The sequence below is a fragment of the Schistocerca piceifrons genome, chromosome 1 (genome assembly GCF_021461385.2).
Source record: "Schistocerca piceifrons isolate TAMUIC-IGC-003096 chromosome 1, iqSchPice1.1, whole genome shotgun sequence".
NCBI lineage: Eukaryota > Metazoa > Arthropoda > Insecta > Orthoptera > Acrididae > Schistocerca > Schistocerca piceifrons.
This window is the reverse complement of record NC_060138.1, coordinates 576,364,504-576,382,228: the sequence shown is the minus strand read 5'-3', so window position 1 is coordinate 576,382,228 and position 17,725 is coordinate 576,364,504. Positions and strand designations below refer to the sequence as shown.

At 41.9% G+C, this 17,725-nt stretch overlaps 1 protein-coding gene across 2 annotated transcripts in view; it reads right to left on the bottom strand.

Moving 5' to 3' along the window:
- The window catches only part of LOC124802050, a 196,465-nt gene that overhangs the window by 159,109 nt on the left and 19,631 nt on the right, over nt 1–17,725 (bottom strand). The window contains exon 2 of one of the 2 annotated variants that reach the window (XM_047263119.1): nt 15,487–15,714. In XM_047263119.1, coding sequence (XP_047119075.1) covers nt 15,487–15,714 — 228 coding nt within the window. The remainder of the gene's footprint in view (nt 1–15,486; nt 15,715–17,725) is intronic. The other variant, XM_047263120.1, reaches the window with a different exon arrangement.

Genomic DNA, 17,725 nt, shown 5'->3' with positions numbered 1-17,725 from the left:
CCTTACTTTTTGGTTGAAAATATTTTGAAAAAATGAATTAATGTATTTACCTTGCAGGTGCAAGTTTGGTTGGTTGGTTGGTTGGTTGGTTGGTTGGTTGGTTTGTTTGTTTGTTTGGGGTATAAAGAGACCAAACTACAGGTCATCAGTACCTTTTTCATCATGCAAACAAGGCCCAAGTTAAAACAATTCCCAAAAGTAGTTGGGGAAAGGAAAAGGGCAGAAAAGTAATGGAGAACCACACGAACAGAGAAAAGCAAAGAAGCTAACCAAAAGGATAAAATGTACAATAAAAGGAAAAGTAGTGGAACGTATTAAAATAATATAGTAGATGGCCAAGGCTGGCTGATCACAGGAATCAACAATGACAAGCCAGCCACTCTGCAACATACCAAAATCTCCAGCCCAAAAGAGAAGGCGAGATGAACACACATAAGGACAAGAATAACACCAAGGCAAACAAATAGCCATGAAAGAGTGAGCAAGAGGTAAAATGGAGGCAGAGAGGGAGGCCTGGGAGAGAAGGCCAGATGCCCAACCTTACACTGTGTGATAAAAAACCCCCCCTCACGAATAAAACGTAAAATAACAACAGCTGCTGAGGCATTGTGACTCAACACCAGAGACAGGGTGCTGGAAAGGTTAATAGTCCGCTGCAGAGCAGCTAAAATTGGGCAGTCCAACAAGATGTGGACGACAGTCATGTGGGAGCCACAGCAACACCGAGGTGGGTCCTTGCAACGGATGTGGTGACCATGTGTTAGCCAAGTATGGCCCATGTAAGGCCAGCAAAGGACAATGGAGTCCCTGTGAGGGGCTTGCATGGATGACCGCCACACATTCATTGTTTTCTTGATAACATGTAGTTTATTTGGTGTACTGACGGTGTGCCATTCAGTATCCCAGGTCATGAAAACTTTGCGGCGGAAGACCAATTGAAGATCATTCTCCGGTAGGCCAATCTCCATAGTTGGTTTACTGGTAGCCTGTTTGGCCAGGCAGTCAGCAAGTTCATTGCCCGGGATCCCAACATGTCGTGGCGTCCAAATGAAGGTCATTGAGTGTCCTTTGTTACCAAGGCCATAAAGTGACTCCCGGATAGCCAGCACGAACGGATGGTAAGGGAAGCACTGGTCGAGAGTTTGTAGGCTGCTTAAGGAGTCACTACAGACGGCAAAGGACTCCCCAGCGCAGGAGTGGATATGCTCGAAGAGTGCGATAGATGGCTACCACCTCTGCAGTGAGAACACCGCAGCCAGCCGGCAAGGAGTGCTGTTCAGTATGTCCAACATGAGTGTAAGCGAAACCAACATGATTTTTGACCAGTGATCCATCAGCGTAGCCTTTTTCTGAGCCCTGGAATTTACCGAGAATAGAGAAAAATTGGCAGTGGAGGGCCTCAGGTGGAACGGAGCTTTTTGTGTCTTGCGATAGGTTCAGACGGAGCAGTGGCTGAGGCACGGACAATGGAGGTGTACGTAAGTGGAACTGCAGGAAAGGTGGTAGAAAGAAAGTGCCGAGTTCAGTAAGAAGCGACCAGACATGGACTGCAAGGGGATGCCCCATTCTGGGCCGTCGTTGCGGGAGATGGATCGCTTTGTTAGGAAAACAGAGACAGTAATCAAGGTGGTGAGGCGAACGATGAATACGAGCAGTAGTTTCCACTGGAGCCACAATAGAGGAATGTAAGGTTCCACAAGGAGGATGTTCACTGGGCTCATTCAGAAAGCTCCCATCGCAAGCCGAACTCCACAGTGGTGGATAGGGTCTAGCAGCTGCAGTGCAGTGAGTGATGCTGAACTATACACCAGGCTCCCATGGTCCAGACGGCACTCCACAGTACAGCTGCAGCAATGTAGAATGATCAGCACCCCAGTAGGCGTGGCTCAGGCATCAAATAATATTAAGATGCCACCAGCACTTTACCTTAAGCTGACAAAGATGGGGAAGCCAAGTTAAGTGGGCATCGAAGACCAGTCTGAAAATGCAGTAAGTCTCCACTACATCAAGTAGATGGTTATCAAGATAAAGTTCTGGATGGGGCTGGACAGTACAATAATGACAGACATGCATGACACAAGTCATGGTGGCCGAGAACTGAAAGCCATGAGAGAGGGCCCACGACTGCACCTTTTGTATGGCTCTCTGCAACCAGCATTCAGCCACACCAACAGAAGAGTAGCAGTAGGAAATACAAAAATCATCAGTTATAGAAAGGGAGATACTGAGAACCCTCTGCTAGTGCAATACCATTAATGGCAATTAAAACGAGTGGGAAACTCAGGACAGAGCCCTGTGGGACCCCATTCTCTTGGATATGGGGTGCACTGTGGGAAGCACCGACATGAACTCTGAAAGTCCGAAGAGACCAAAAGTTCCGTATAAAAATCGGCATTGGGCTCAGAAGACCCCACTCATGCACAGTAGTGAGGATGTGGTGTCGCAGGCCTTTGTCAGGTCAAAAAAGACGGCAACAAGACCAATCGAATGGCAGACTCCAGGTGGACCAAATTGGTGGTGATGAGCACCCCTGTCGAAAACCACCCTGGAACAGAGCCAGTAGGCCCCGAGACTCCAGGAGCCAACACAACCATCGGCTCACCATATGTTCAAGCAGCTGGCGCAGAACATTGATGAGATCAATAGGACAACAGCTATCTACATCGAGCAGGTTCTTATCAGGCTTTAGCATTGGAATGATGATACTTTCCCACCACTGCAATGGGAATTCGTCATCGCTCTAGATACCATTGAAGATGGCAAGAAGGTGGCACTGGTAATCTGCTGACAGATGTTTAGTCATTTGGGAATGGATGCAGTCTGTGCCAGGGGATGTGTCAGGACAGTCAGAAATTCCCACTCACCAAAGGGGGCATTATATGGCCTAAGATGGCGTGGAGCAAAAGACAGTTGTAGTTCCACCTGCTATCTGCAGAGACAAAAGGAGAGGCGGTAATTCTCAGATGCAAAGGTGCAAACATAGTGCTTGGCAAGGCACTCTGCAGTTACATCTGGACTGGCAGAAACAGATCCATGTGTGGAAATTCATGGTACAGCTGCAGGGCTCAGATAGCCGTAAAGTCATTGGAGCTTGGTCCAAACCTGGGAAGAAGAGGTTCATGTTCCAATGGTGGAGACATATCATTCCCAACGTACCTGCTTCTGTCATTAGGTGAGTAGGTGGACCTGGGCACACAGAAGTTTGAAGGCGATGAGGTTCTGTTGGCGATGAGTGGTGCTTATGATGTTGGAGGGCCCGCCTACAGTCTGGCCACAGTGATTTCCGGCAACCTCCATGGCAATGACTTCCCCCGCGGGCAACAGGAGGAACAAGGGATTGCCAATTCAGCTGTGGCAACAACGGTAGCAGTGATGATGTGGATCACCTCTATGATGTTAACATGCAACAAGATTCAGTGGTGGTAGTGGAGTGAAAACATACCAGTCACCCTTGGTAAGAGCCCATCTGGGCAATCGCCCAGATGAGTGAAGCTGGGGTAGGGACAGAAAGAATGGAAAGTGGTCACTACCACACAAGTCGTCGTGAACTCTGCAGTGGATAGACAGCAGAAGGCCAGGACTGTAAACCGAGAGATCAATGGCCGAGTATGTACCATGCGCTAAACTGAAATGAGTGGGGGTACCTGTATTTAGAAGGCAAAGGTCGAGTTGAGTTAAGAGGTCCTCAATATCTTTACCACAGCCAGTAACCTTGGTGCCACCCCACAAAGGGTTACGGGCGTTAAAATCACCCAAAAGCTGAAACAGTGGGGAGAGTTGGGAAATTAGTGCAACCAATAATGAGGCAGCATTCACCATCTGGATGGAGGTAGATGTTACATATGGTAATTTCCAGAGTTGTTCTCACCCTGACAGCCACAGCTTCTAAAGGTGTTTGAATGGCCCCAGGTTCGCTACAGACGGAGGTAAGGACATAGATACAAACCCCACCTGACAGCCAGTCACAGTTAGCATGGTTTTTGTAGTATCCCCAACAGCCACGAAGGGCGGGGGTGCACAATGCGGGAAACCAGGTTTCCTGAAGGGCAACACAAAAAGCAGGTGTAACGCTTAAAGAGTTGTCGTAACTCAGTGAGGTGGGAGAAAAAACTGCCGCAGTTTCACTGGAGGATGACACTTTTGTAGTCGAGGATAGCACGAAGAGAACAAGGAGGCAGTTTACGCCTCAGCATCACTTGCTGCCACCAGTTGAGTATTTGTACCAATTTCCATTGCAGGTGAGATGTTGGCGAGATCCAGGTCCTCAAGTGATACTAAAACCTCCACCTCATTCTCAGACGTAGAACTTGTAGGGAATGGTGGTGCTGGGTCCACCAGAGTCTTCCGTTTCCTAACAGACTTCATCTTTGTTTGTTTGCACTCTCACCACTTCTTAGGGGCTTGCTGGTAGGACTTCTCATGAGGGAGACTGTGAAGCCCTTCGGCCAGCAGCTAGTGGCTCTTTCAGCCACTAGCTAGTGTCCACTTGACCACGAGGGGGACTTTGGAAGGTAGAGCCCCAAGGGATGCCTTCCGCATGAGTGGAGTCGGAGGAGGGGACCAATGTCCCTGACATTTGACGGGGCAATGCTCCCAAAGCCCAAAGCAGAAGCTTTGGGGGCAACAGAAGTAGTGTCCCCAGCCAGGAGGGGGGTGGGGAGGGATGAAGATGAGCAGCCCTGAGGGCCCAGTGGAGTAAGCTTAGATGAGGAGCGTAATGGGATCACAGTGAGCAACGCCGTCATAGCGGCAACATAAGAAGATAGCATTCGAACAGGGGTCAACCTTTCATATTTTAGTTCAGCCTCGCGGTGAGAAAGCATGTCTTTCTGCTTTTGGAGTACCAGGCAGTCCAGCGAGCAGGAGGAGTAGTGCTCTCCACAGTTGACACAGGTGGGAGGAAGCACACATAGAGTATTCGGATGCCGTGAACGCCCACAGTCTCTACATGTGGTACTGGAATTGCATTGGAAGGACATGTGCCCAAATTTCCAGTATTTAAAGCACCGCATATGGGGAGGCACATAAGGTTTAACGTCACATCAGTATACTATCACCCTGACCTCTTCAGGTAACGAATCACCCTCAAAGGCCAAGATGAAGGCACTAGTTGCAACTCTATTGTCTTTCAGCCCCCTATAGAAGTGCGTGACAAAGCCAATGCCCCTTCATTCTGGATTGGCATCTAGCTCATTATTTGACTCCAACAGAAGGTCATGATAACAATTAATTCCCTGGACCCTGTTGAGGCTTTTATGGGGACTGACTGAAACAGGATTACCACCCAGCTTGTCACAGGTCAGTAACGCCCGGGTTTGAGCTGGGGATGCTATCTGAATGAGGACCAACCCACTGCGCACTTTGGACAGCGCTGTCACTTCCCCAAACTTATTCTCCAGGTGCTCAACAAAGAACGGAGACTTCATATCTAGAAAGGAGTTCCCACTGGTTCTGCTGCACACTTTGTTCCGTAGCCCTACGTTCTTTCCATAGTGTTGCTAGGGAGGGGAAGACATGGGGTCATATGCCGCTGCATTGTATTCTACCATCTCTTTCTTAAAGATTGCTGGGGCTATTCAGTACCCAGCAACAGATGGCTTTGTCAGCTTCACTGTGGGTCATCCACACTGATGCCGCCCACGCCAATCAGTGGCTCTCCCAATGGGGCCACACAGCCACAGCAAGAGCCACCTGGCAAGACGGTCGTTGCCGGGAGTCCTGATGCCCCAAGAAAATGGGCATCTACTCCTTGGCATACGTGGGCATCTACTACTTGCATACATGGGGAGTTTGCAGCTCAGGCATCAGCAGTGTAATCACTGTGCTGTTGGAGCTACCACCAAATCGGTACATGGCACCACAACAGACTGGCTACCATGCTGGATATTGGGCACGGAGAAATCCAATATCGTCATGGGGTGAAAGAGGACAGTAGACAACATAAGATGAAGACATACCTCAGAAGGTGTCCTCGTGCAAATAGCTGAAATGCGGGTGGAAATGCAGAGTCACGACAATAAGAGGTGCAGGAGATCTAATGTAACTGCCATGTGGATAACTGAGGCACCACGTAAGGTGTCATTCACCAAATGATTGGCACTTCTGTAGAATTTTGAAAGTGGGAGGTCCAACCATGATATGGGACCTGAATGTATTCAGCCAAAAAATGGGAGACTACTATTAGTCACCTCGTGCAACAAGCAGAAATACCTCGGGCCTATTCTAACCCCTGAATCCACAGGGGTAGCAGGTACAAGATAAATGAAATGATTATATTGATAGTTTTTGAATTAATGGTGAATTCTCTTCTCGAAGAACCATCTCACGAAGTATCTTTCCATGCTCCTGAGGGATCTAAACTGTGGATGGTTAGACATTTACATACTGAAAAAGTTTATGTTTCTCAATGAAGCTAAACTGCGACCACAAGAACAAATTGCAATTCATTCTGCTCATATCTTCCTTACCGCTATGTATGTCAGAGCATGACTTGGGCTACTTCACAAGCAAAAACTCCGTAGTTGGATTTCAGAATTCTTTCAAAACTTCATATTTATAAATTAGGTTGTTAATAGTGACAGCCCTTGCTGTTGCTTTAGTCTTCTGAATCAAAATTTATAACTATCATGAAGCACGAGTCATGAAGCAGAACTACAAGACAAATATACATAATAATTCAAATACAAAATCAATCAAATCCCAAAAATTATCACTAATGGAACTGAACAGCTAGTTTTTAATAAAATAAGAGTATAGTTAAACAATTTGGTTTGAATGACAAGTTCCTTAAGAAAGATTCCCCACAGTGTCATGTACACTGAAGTGACAAAAGTTATGGAATACCTTCCAATATAACGTCAGACCTCCTTTTTCCTGGCATAGTGCAGCAATTACGTCCCACAAATGTTGAATGCAATTCATGTTGGGCGATTTGTGTGGCAAACTCCTTTGCTCAAATTGTCCAGAATGTTCATCAAACAAATGGCGAACAACTGTAATCCAATGACATGGAGCATTGTCATCCATAAAAATGAAGTCCATGAATGGCTGCAAATGGTCTCCAAGCAGCCAAACATAACCATTTCCAGTCAATGATAAGTTCAATTGCCCCAGACGACCCAGTCCATTCCATGTAAACACAGTCCACACCATTATGGAGCCACCACCACCTTGCACAGTGCCCTGTTGACAACTTGGGTCCATGGCGTCTGTGCCAAACTCCAAACCTACCATCAGCTTTTATCGACTGAAATTGCAACTCATCTGACCAGGCCATGGTTTTCCAGTTGTCTAGGTTCCAACCCATATGGTCACAAGCCCAGGAGAGGCACTGCTGATGATTCTGTGCTGTTAACAAAGGCACTAAGTCAGTTGTCTGCTGTCATAGCCCATTAACGCCAAATGTCGCCATGTTGCCCTAGGATACGTTTGTTGTACATCCCAAACTGATTTTTGCAATTATTTCCAGCAGTTTTGCTTGTTTGTTAGCTCCAACAACTCGATTTAAATGCTGCTGCTCTCGGTTGTTAAGTGAAGGCCGTTGGCCAATGTGTTATCCATGGTGAGAGGTAACGTCTGAAATTTGGTGTTCTCAGCACTCTTGACACTGTAGATCCCAGAATGTTGAATTCCCTAATGATTTCCAAAATATAATGTACCACACATCTAACTGCAAATAGTATTCTGCGTACAAAGTCCATTAATTCCCATTGTGCAGCCATAATCACATCAGAAATCTTTTCATGTGAATCACCTAGCCCCTTGCTTGTTCCCACTCCACAGCTTTTTATTCCACAAGCGCACCCAGAGGCTTTTTACTTCGCTCCTTTTCGTCACCCCCCACTCCACCATCTAACCTTCTGACTGTCTCTAGCTGCCCTACCCTCTGGCCATCTCATCCCTGTAAGCTCTCATACACAGCACCACACATTCCCCAACCTATACCCTGCTCTTCCTCCCTTTCTCCATCGCAGCCACCCCCACCACCCAGTCTGCTTCTCCAACCATATGCAGTTGCTCAGTCTGGCCCCAGCAGCTATATACAGTGCTGTGTGCGTGAGCTGCATTTTCGTGAATGTGTGTATGTGTATGTTGTCTATTTCGGAAGGATGTCTTCTGGCCAAATGCTTGTGTGTTTAGTAGTCTTTTTGTTCTACTTGTCTTCAACTCAACATCTTCACTATTATGGCACACAGCAATCTTTCCATTTCATAATATTGTCATTATGTTTAAAATAAAATGTAATTTTGTTGCCATATTTGTCTCACATCGCTTAGTAAATAGTAGGTTTATAGGTTGTATTATTAAAGTTATTGCAACAATACAGAATAATAATTAAACTGCAAGTAATAAAGTTTCTTGCTGAAAAGGTACTTCTGAACAATACTTCTTCGAGATAAAAAGGAAATACAATTTTATGCCATTCTACAATTTTTCACATGGAGAGCCACCCCTTCTCCCTCTTCTACGGAACCAAAATCAGAAACAACTCACTTTTTGTGCAAAGAAAATAAACTAGGTGGCAGCACAAGAAAACAACCAAATTTGAAAAATAAGAGGATACCTAAGTGTCACATTTTATTTTTTATGTGCAATGGTTACAAGAAATGCAAAAATCAAAAGTTTTATGTAAACCAAAAATACATGCTTTGTGATAAATGTGTGTTCTACAGTTGATCAAAACAACAAAATATGTGTACATCACATACAACTTAATTTTTATAAAATCACATAATTACAAAAATGTTGAACTGGAACACCACACACTATCCAATTTTCTGCTGCAAGGAGTACAGTCCCGTCAATGAATATAACACATCAACAGAATTCAGTAGCCAGAGCAGAGTATACCAAGTTTTTGAGTGTACTTATACATGAGAATCTTAAGTGGAAAATTCATATTTTGGATCTCCTATAGCAACTAGGTTCAGCAACTTTTGCAATCAGAATAATTGCCAATTTTCAGGATATAGAAATTAATAACCTAACATACTTTACACCCTTTCCTCTCGGATGTCATACGGAATATCATCTCAGGGTAACTCAACACTTGGTGAAAAGTATTCACTGCTCAAAAGAAAGTGGTTAGAATAATGTGTGGGGCTCTTAGTAGCACATCTTGTAGGCATAGTTTATAAGGTTAGGAATACTTACAAAAGCCTCACAGTACATTCACTCAGTAATAAAATTTGTTATCAACAACATGGGCGAGTAGTGACATTCATGATTATAATAATAGAAGAAAGAGACTTACAATCTCATTTACTTATTTTTGGCACAGAAAGGGATAAAATATGCTGCTGTAAAACTTTTTGATAAATTACCAGATGAAATAAAATGTCTGACAGACAGCAGTAATAGTTTCAAAAATTATATCTCCTTGACAACTTCTTCTATGTCATAGACAAATTCTTGAATAGGAATAAATAAATCTAGAGGTCTAATATATGCCTTTTGTGCCATTTAAGGGAATGAGGTAGGTAATAAAAATTTTAAGCTGTAAAAAAAATTAAAAAAAAGGTTGTGTGCATTTCCTATGCACTTGACATGTTCCACATCATAACGGTTACCATGAGATTAATCAATGGAACAGTTAACTAACTATAAAACCCTCATTAGACTAAAACTTTAATGTTGCCCATCCACTGGTAACTGTACCAGATAAACTGCTCAAGGAAACAGAAAAGATCCAAAGAAGATTAGCATGTTCCATTATAGGTTCATCCAGTAAGCACAAAAGCATCATGGAGCTGCTCACCCAAATCTAGTGGTAGATTGGACTGGACTGCACAGCACTGCATCATGGTGTGGTTTACTGCTAAAATTCTGAGAGCATACATTCCTAGAAGAGCCAACCAGTATGTTGTTGATGTTGTTGTTGTTCTTGTTGTGGTCTTCAGTCCTGAGACTGGTTTGATGCAACTTTCCATGCTACCCTATCCTGTGCAAGCTTCTTCATCTGCCAGTACCTACTGCAGCCTACATCCTTCTGAATCTGCTTAGTGTACTCATCTCTTGGTCTCCATCTACGATTTTTACCCTCCACGCTGCCCTCCAATACTAAATTGGTGATCCCTTGATGCCTCAGAACATGTCCTACCAACCGATCCCTTCTTCTAGTCAAGTTGTGCCACAAACTCCTCTTCACCCCAATTCTATTCAATACCTCCTCATTAGTTATGTGATCTACCCATCTAATCTTCAGCATTCTTCTGTAGCACCACATTTCGAAAGCTTCTATTCTCTTCTTGTCTAAACTATTTATCGTCTATGTTTCACTTCCATACATGGCTACACTCCATACATATACTTCCAGAAACGACTTCCTGACACTTAAATCTATACTGGATGTTAACAAATTTCTCTTCTTCAGAAACGCTTTCCTTGCCATTGCCAGTCTACATTTTATATCCTCTCTACTTCGACCAACATCAGTTATTTTGCTCCCCCAAATAGCAAAACTCCTTTACTACTTTAAGTGTCTCATTTCCTAATCTAATTCCGTCAGTATCATCCGACTTAATTTGACTACATTTCATTATCCTTGTTTTGCTTTTGTTGATGTTCATCTTATACCCTCCTTTCAAGACACTGTCCATTCCGTTCAACTGCTCTTCTTCAAAGTCCTTTGCTGTTTCTGACAGAATTACAATGTCATCGGCAAACCTCAAAGTTTTTATTTCTTCTCCATGGATTTTAATACCTACTCCAAACTTTTCTTTTGTTTCCTTTACTGCTTGCTCAATATACAGATTGAATAGCATTGGGGAGAGGCTACAACCCTGTCTCACTCCTTTCCCAACCACTGCTTCACTTTCATGTCCCTTGACTCTTATAACTGCCATCTGGTTTCTGTACAAATTGTAAATAGCCTTTCGCTCCCTGTATTTTACCCCTGCCACCTTCAGAATTTGAAAGAGAGTATTCCAGTCGACATTGTCAAAAGCTTTCTCTAAGTCTACAAATGCTAGAAACGTAGGCTTGCCTTTCCTTAATCTTTCTTCTAAGGTAAGTCGTAGGGTCAGTATTGCCTCACGTGTTCCAACATTTCTACGGAATCCAAACAGATCTTCCCCAAGGTTGGCTCAACACCAGCTTTCTTTGGGATTGGAATTATTATATTCTTCTTGAAGTCTGAGGGAATTTCACCTGTCTCATACATCTTGCTCACCAGATGGTAGAGTTTTGTCAGAACTGGCTCTCCCAAGGCTGTCAGTAGTTCTAATGGAATGTTGTCTACTACTGGGGCCTTGTTTCGACTTAGGTCTTTCAGTGCTCTGTAAAACTCTTCACGCAGTATCATATCTCCTATTTCATCTTCATCTACATCCTCTTCCATTTCCATAATATTGTCCTCAAGAACATCGCCCCTGTATAGACCCTCTATATACTCCTTCCACCTTTCTGCTTTCCCTTCTTTGCTTAGAACTGGTTTTCCATCTGAGCTCTTGATATTCATGCAAGTGGTTCTCTTTTCTCTAAAGGTCTCTTTAATTTTCCTGTAGACACTATCTATCTTACCCCTCATGAGATAAGCCTCTACATCCTTACATTTGTCCTCTAGCCATCCCTGCTTAGCCATTTTGAACTTCCTGTCAATCTCATTTTTGAGATGTTTGTATTCCTTTTTGCCTGCTTCACTTACTGCATTTTTGTATTTTCTCCTTTCATCAATTAAATTCAGTTTCTCTTCTTTTACCCAAGGATTTCTACTAGCCCTCGTCTTTTTACCTACTTGATCCTCTGCTGCCTTCATGGGGGGGGGGGGGGGGGGGCAACTAGTGTATTGCATCCTTTTATGTATAACACACAAAAAGACCACCAGATTTGAACTCACGTGGAGGTTTAGCATAAATGCTCTTCCTATGACCTGCTCTTGAGTGGAGCGCGATACAGGTAAAGCAACAGTGGTACAAAGCTACGCTTCCTCACACCATAAGGTTACTTCTGGAGCACACATGTAGATATAGATAACTTTAAATTTAAAGAAAATGATAATTTTAACCAACATGCTAAGCAGATAACAGCGATCTGTTCTGGATCAATTAGTAAAAACAGCCAATATCACAGAATATCTCATTTAACCAACATAGGAGGTAACAGTGATCTGCTCCTATGACCAACTGGATATTCTACAGTCTTTAATGTTTTTACTAACTGATTAAAGAAACTCAGTTACTACTTTATGAAAGTAGTCAAGACATCCATTTCTTCAGATTCGTAACTGTTACTTACATGCCAACTTGCATAAATTGTGGTTAAATTCTGCTTTGCTGCTGCCCAGTATCTCTGTTGCAAATAAATTTGGTGTTGGACACTTATAAAGATGAACTGTAGAAATGATGGGATAGGCAATTCCTCAGCTCTGCTAAAGCCTTTGGCCTTTGGCTTTGCATAAATGTACTTAGAGCTACAGTAGCAATAAAGTCACACTGCTCCTTATTTGTCTACAGTAAACATTCAAAACATGCTATGTATTTAAAAATCTGCCGATGTGTAATCTGTTAAGTGAAACAGTATTTAGTGAGACACAAAATCTCAAAGCTGATATGTAGTTTATACAAACTCAAAGTGGTAAGTGAAGGTGTGTGTCAATAGTGTGGCTTGTTTAAAAGTGGAAGGATGAATATTCATGATGATAGAAACAGCCATTCATCTGTAATTAGCAATGAATGGTACAGAAAACAGAGGTAAAATTCCAAAAAATTGAAGCTTCACAATAACTCAGTTAGTGGAGGACTTTCTGTAGGTTTCACATTATTTTTGAGTCCAATTGTTGCTGTACAATTAGGGTACCACAGGTTCTATGCCTGTAGGGTTGCAAAATTCCTTTCTGAAAGCCACAAATCTTGATGGGTGTAAGAATTTTCTTTTTTCATTATAATGTGAAGGAGACAGCCTAAACATAAGTAAAACGGTCATCAACACAAAGATTGTTTTGAACATAAAAGTCTAACATGGATTCCAAATCATGGTGTAGCTTGGCGTTTTTCACATCAACAAATATTGCCAGAGGTGACAGAAGTGATAAGTGGCAGATAAAAGTTTAACAACTGACCTGAGAATGAGCCTGAGACTACAAATCAATAGTCTGGCATAATGATCGAAGCAGACGAAATGAATTAAACTTCGTGATGTGGCCGGGACCCGGGACTCGAACCCAGTTCTTCTTGCTTGCTAGGCAGAAATGCTAACCATTAAACTGCCACAGCATGATAGTCAACATTGCTGCATGAACTACCTAAGCTGAGCGCCCTTTCCAACAAAAACTTCAATTCGTTTTTCCCTTATACAGGGTGGTCCATTGATAGTGACCGGGTCAAATATATCACAAAATAAGCGTCAAACAAAAAACTACAAAGAACAAAACTCGTCTAGCTTCAAGGGGGAAACCAGATGGTGCTGTGGTTGGCCCGCTAGATGGCACTGCCATAGGTCAAACGGATATCAACTGTGGTTTTTTTTTTTAAAATAGGAACCCCCATTTTTTGTTACATATTCGTGTAGTACGTAACGAAATATGAATGTTTTGGTTGGACAACTTTCTTTGCTTTGTGATAGATGGAGCTGTAATAGTCACAAACGTATAAGTACGTGGTATCATGTAACATTTCGCCAGTGCAGACGGTATTTGCTTCGTGATACATTACCCATGTTAAAATGGACCGTTTACCAATTGCGAAAAAGGTCGATATCGTGTTGATGTATGGCTATTGTGATCAAAATGCCCAATGGGCATGTGCTATGTATGCTGCTCGGTATCCTGGATGACATCGTCCAAGTGTCCGGACCGTTCACTGGATAGTTACGTTATTTAAGGAAACAGGAAGTGTTCAGCCACATGTGAAATGTCAACCATGACCAGCAACAAATGATGATGCCCAAGTAGGTGTTTTAGCTGCTGTCATGGCTAATCCGCACATCAGTATCAGACAAATTGTGTGAGAATCGGGAATCTCGAAAACGTCAGTGTTGGGAATGCTACATCAATATCGATTGCACCCGTACCATATTTCTATGCACCAGGAATTACATGGCGACGACTTTGAACGTCGTGTACAGTTCTGCCACTAGGCACAAGAGAAATTACAGGAAGATGACAGATTTTTTGCATGTGTTCTATTTAGCGACAAAGCGTCATTCACCAAAAGCGGTAATGTAAACCGTCATCATTTGCGCTATTGGGCAACGGAAAATCCACGATGGCTGCGACAAGTGGAACATCAGCAGCCTTGCCGAGTTAATGTATGGTGCGGCATTATGGGAGGAAGGATAATTGGCCCCCATTTTATCGATGGCAATCTAAATGGTGCAATGTATGCTGATTTCCTACGTAATGTTCTACCGATGTTAATATAAGATGTTTCACTGCATGACAGAATGGCAATGTACTTCCAACATGATGGATGTCCGGCACATAGCTCACGTGCGGTTGAAGCGGTATTGAATAGCATATTTCATGATAGGTGGATTGGTCATTGAAGCATCATACCATGGCCCGCACGTTCACCAGATCTGATGTCCCCGGATTTCTTTCTGTGGGGGAAGTTGAAGGATATTTGCTATCGTGATCCACCGACAACGCCTGACAACATGCGTCAGCGCAATGTCAATGCATGTGTGAACATTAGGGAAGGCGAACTACACGCTGTTGAGAGGAATGTCGTTACACGTATTGCCAAATGCATTGAGGTTAACGGACATCATTTTGAGCATTTATTGCATTAATGTGGTATTTACAGGTAATCACGCTGTAGCAGCATGTGTTCTCAGAAATGATAAGTTCACAAAGGTACATGTATCACATTGGAACAACCGAAATAAAATATTCAAACATACCTACAGTCTGTATTTTAATTTAAAAAACCTACCTGTTACCAACCGTTTGTCTAAAATTGTGAGCCATCTATTTGTGACTATTACAGCGGCACCTATCACAAGGCGAAAAAAGTGGTCCAACTAAAACATTCATATTTCTTTACGTACTACAAGAATATGTAATAAAAATGGGGTTCTTATTTAAAAAAACGGAGTTGATATCCGTTTGACCTATGGCAGCGCCATCTAGCGGGCCAACCACAGCGCCATCTGGTTTCCCCCTTCAAGCAAGACAAGTTTCATTCTTTGTAGTTTTTTCGTATGATGCTTATTTCGTGAGATATTTGGCCCTGTCACAATCAATGGACCAAACTGTATATTGTCACTACTGCCAGGGCTCTCCAATATTGGATACAGAGAAGTTGTACATATGTGTACTTTTAAGGTTTTTCTATTACATTTGCTGCAACTATTTCATTGGCTTATTAACAACCTTACGGAGGTTATTTTCTGGTTACCCTAATATTAAGAAACATTTAGCATTAATGTTAGCCTTAATGGGGGAAAACAGAACAGTATGAAACAAACACAATTTACTCACTACCATTAATGGGATTGTACTAACAAAGATATTAATGTAAGGAAAGAGACTTTAACTGAACTTAATACCTTTCCTCTCTTCTGAATTAGGCTTGTTGTTTCTCGTACACCCAACTCTATTCTGATTCCAAACAGGTGTGCCCAAATTATTGTTTATTTGGATAGGACGTTTGTTTCCTGTTCCTGCATTTCCAACTCCACTGCTAGCTTTGCTAGTTGTTGCAGATGTAGATGATGTTGCTGTTGGACAAGCAGACACTTTATGATTGTTGAGTGTTCCTCCTTCCCATCTGTCTTCTGCATTCAACATGAAACAAACAAAACAAAATTTAAGCTTAAAACAAGAGAGAGACAAAGAGAGTGAGAATACTGTTTTGCTGAAACCTGTTGAACATAACTATATCCCTAAAACTGGAATGGCAATTTGCAAAGAACAAAGTGCTAATGGAAGAAACACAAAGTATACGTAGAAGGAGGAGAAGGAAGAAGAAGAAGAACACAGAAAAAAATAAAGGAGGAAAGCTTTTGTTTTAACTGTACCCAATCTGTCAATAACATAAAAATGTGATCTGACTGTTTTTCCACAAAAGAAAGAGCGAAAAATTTATGATTTCAGTACTCTAAGTGAAGGTAAAATTAAAAATCTGATCATATTGAATGTCTCTTCTATTTTTCTTGGTAATATATCTTACACAACAAATACATAATTACAATTGCTGTTGTTACTGTTCGCAGCAGGTAAATTTTTTTTCATGATCTCTATTTATCCATTCCAGCTAATTTCCTAGCACCTCCAGAAAATAAACTAGGGCTTCAGGCAAATCAATGTTAGGAAGTAGTGGCCTAACAGAATTGATGAGCGATATCGCAGTTCTTAAATTTTTATCTGAAATCTGTGGCTGGTTCCTTGAATTTTTTATGGTTTTTATTACACTAAATTGATATCACAAAATAACACACCTGTTCACACACTAGTTATGGTAAGGTATTATATGACCATATACTGGCTTGTTGTATTTTGTTTCTGAGTGAATGCTGTTCATCATTATGACAAGTTGGTATTGAAGCTACTTAACAAGTGGAGGACTGATACATAAATTTCTAAATACCACTAAATCTCTAACTTTGTAGTTTTCACATATTTCCACATGTAACCTTCATCCCCTTTAAGTTGCTTTTCCTCATTCTCTGCTCTTGTAAATTTTAATGTTTCTTTTTTCCAGCCACATTTTTCTTGAAGAAAGCATCTGAAAACAATTTAATAGCTGTAGATTCAACACTATTTTTAAATTTTTATTTCTGTTGACTCTGTTGCAACTGCTTCTGTGCCAGTTGCTGGTTACCACATGTTCTACTCGTATCAATATAAAGTCGTTCTCAATAACTGGAACTTACGTTAATTTATATAGCCAAACTGATGCACACAAATTCTTACAATATTAATACTGTCTCTGTTTAAACACACTATTGTAATACAACAAAATCCATATAACATTCACCTCAACATTAATTAAAAAGGCGGCAGATTGAAACATACTACTGTAGTACATCAAAACCCATTTAACATATACCTCAACATTGATTAAAAAGGGGCAGATTGATCAGTAAATCTACTGCTATTCACTAGTAATTTGTTCACCAGAAGGAACTGCAAACTAATACATCCACTCACTGGAGAATGTAGTGTCAGAAAGGAGAGTTTTGACAGATGACAGTGCTGGTGCCAGTTTTCAGCTGTGAAGTGCAAAAAGCTACTGGTGGTTGCAATGTCTATAGAGCTGCAGAATGCTGAGGTAGTGTCACAGAGACATGTAAAAAATCGTGTTCTGTGATTGGTTGTGGTAGATGTGCCAAGCCATTTCAACTGTCACCGCTCTTCTTTAGCAGTATGGACTGTGTTATAATGATTAAAACCAAATTACATTTATAAAACAGTTGGTCAGGGTAGCATATTAGGTCCAATACTGTCCCTGCTAAACAATTACAAGTTACCCACTGGTGATACTCATGGGGGAAAAATGATCTTTACTGATAGCAGAAATTTTATAATCAATGAAAAAACAAAAGGATTCATCACAGAGAAAGCAAATGAAAACCTCAATGAAGTTTACAACTGGTCAACATGCAATAACGTTACATTGAACATAAAGAAAACAAATGTCATGAATTTCAGTTTTAAGAGGAGAAAATGATGCTGTTGAATTAACTGTACATGGCACCTCTGCAGATTGTGTAAAACACACAAAACTTCTAGTAATGAACTGATTTTCAAATAAACTGAAGAAGGCTGAGGATCAGACAGACGTAC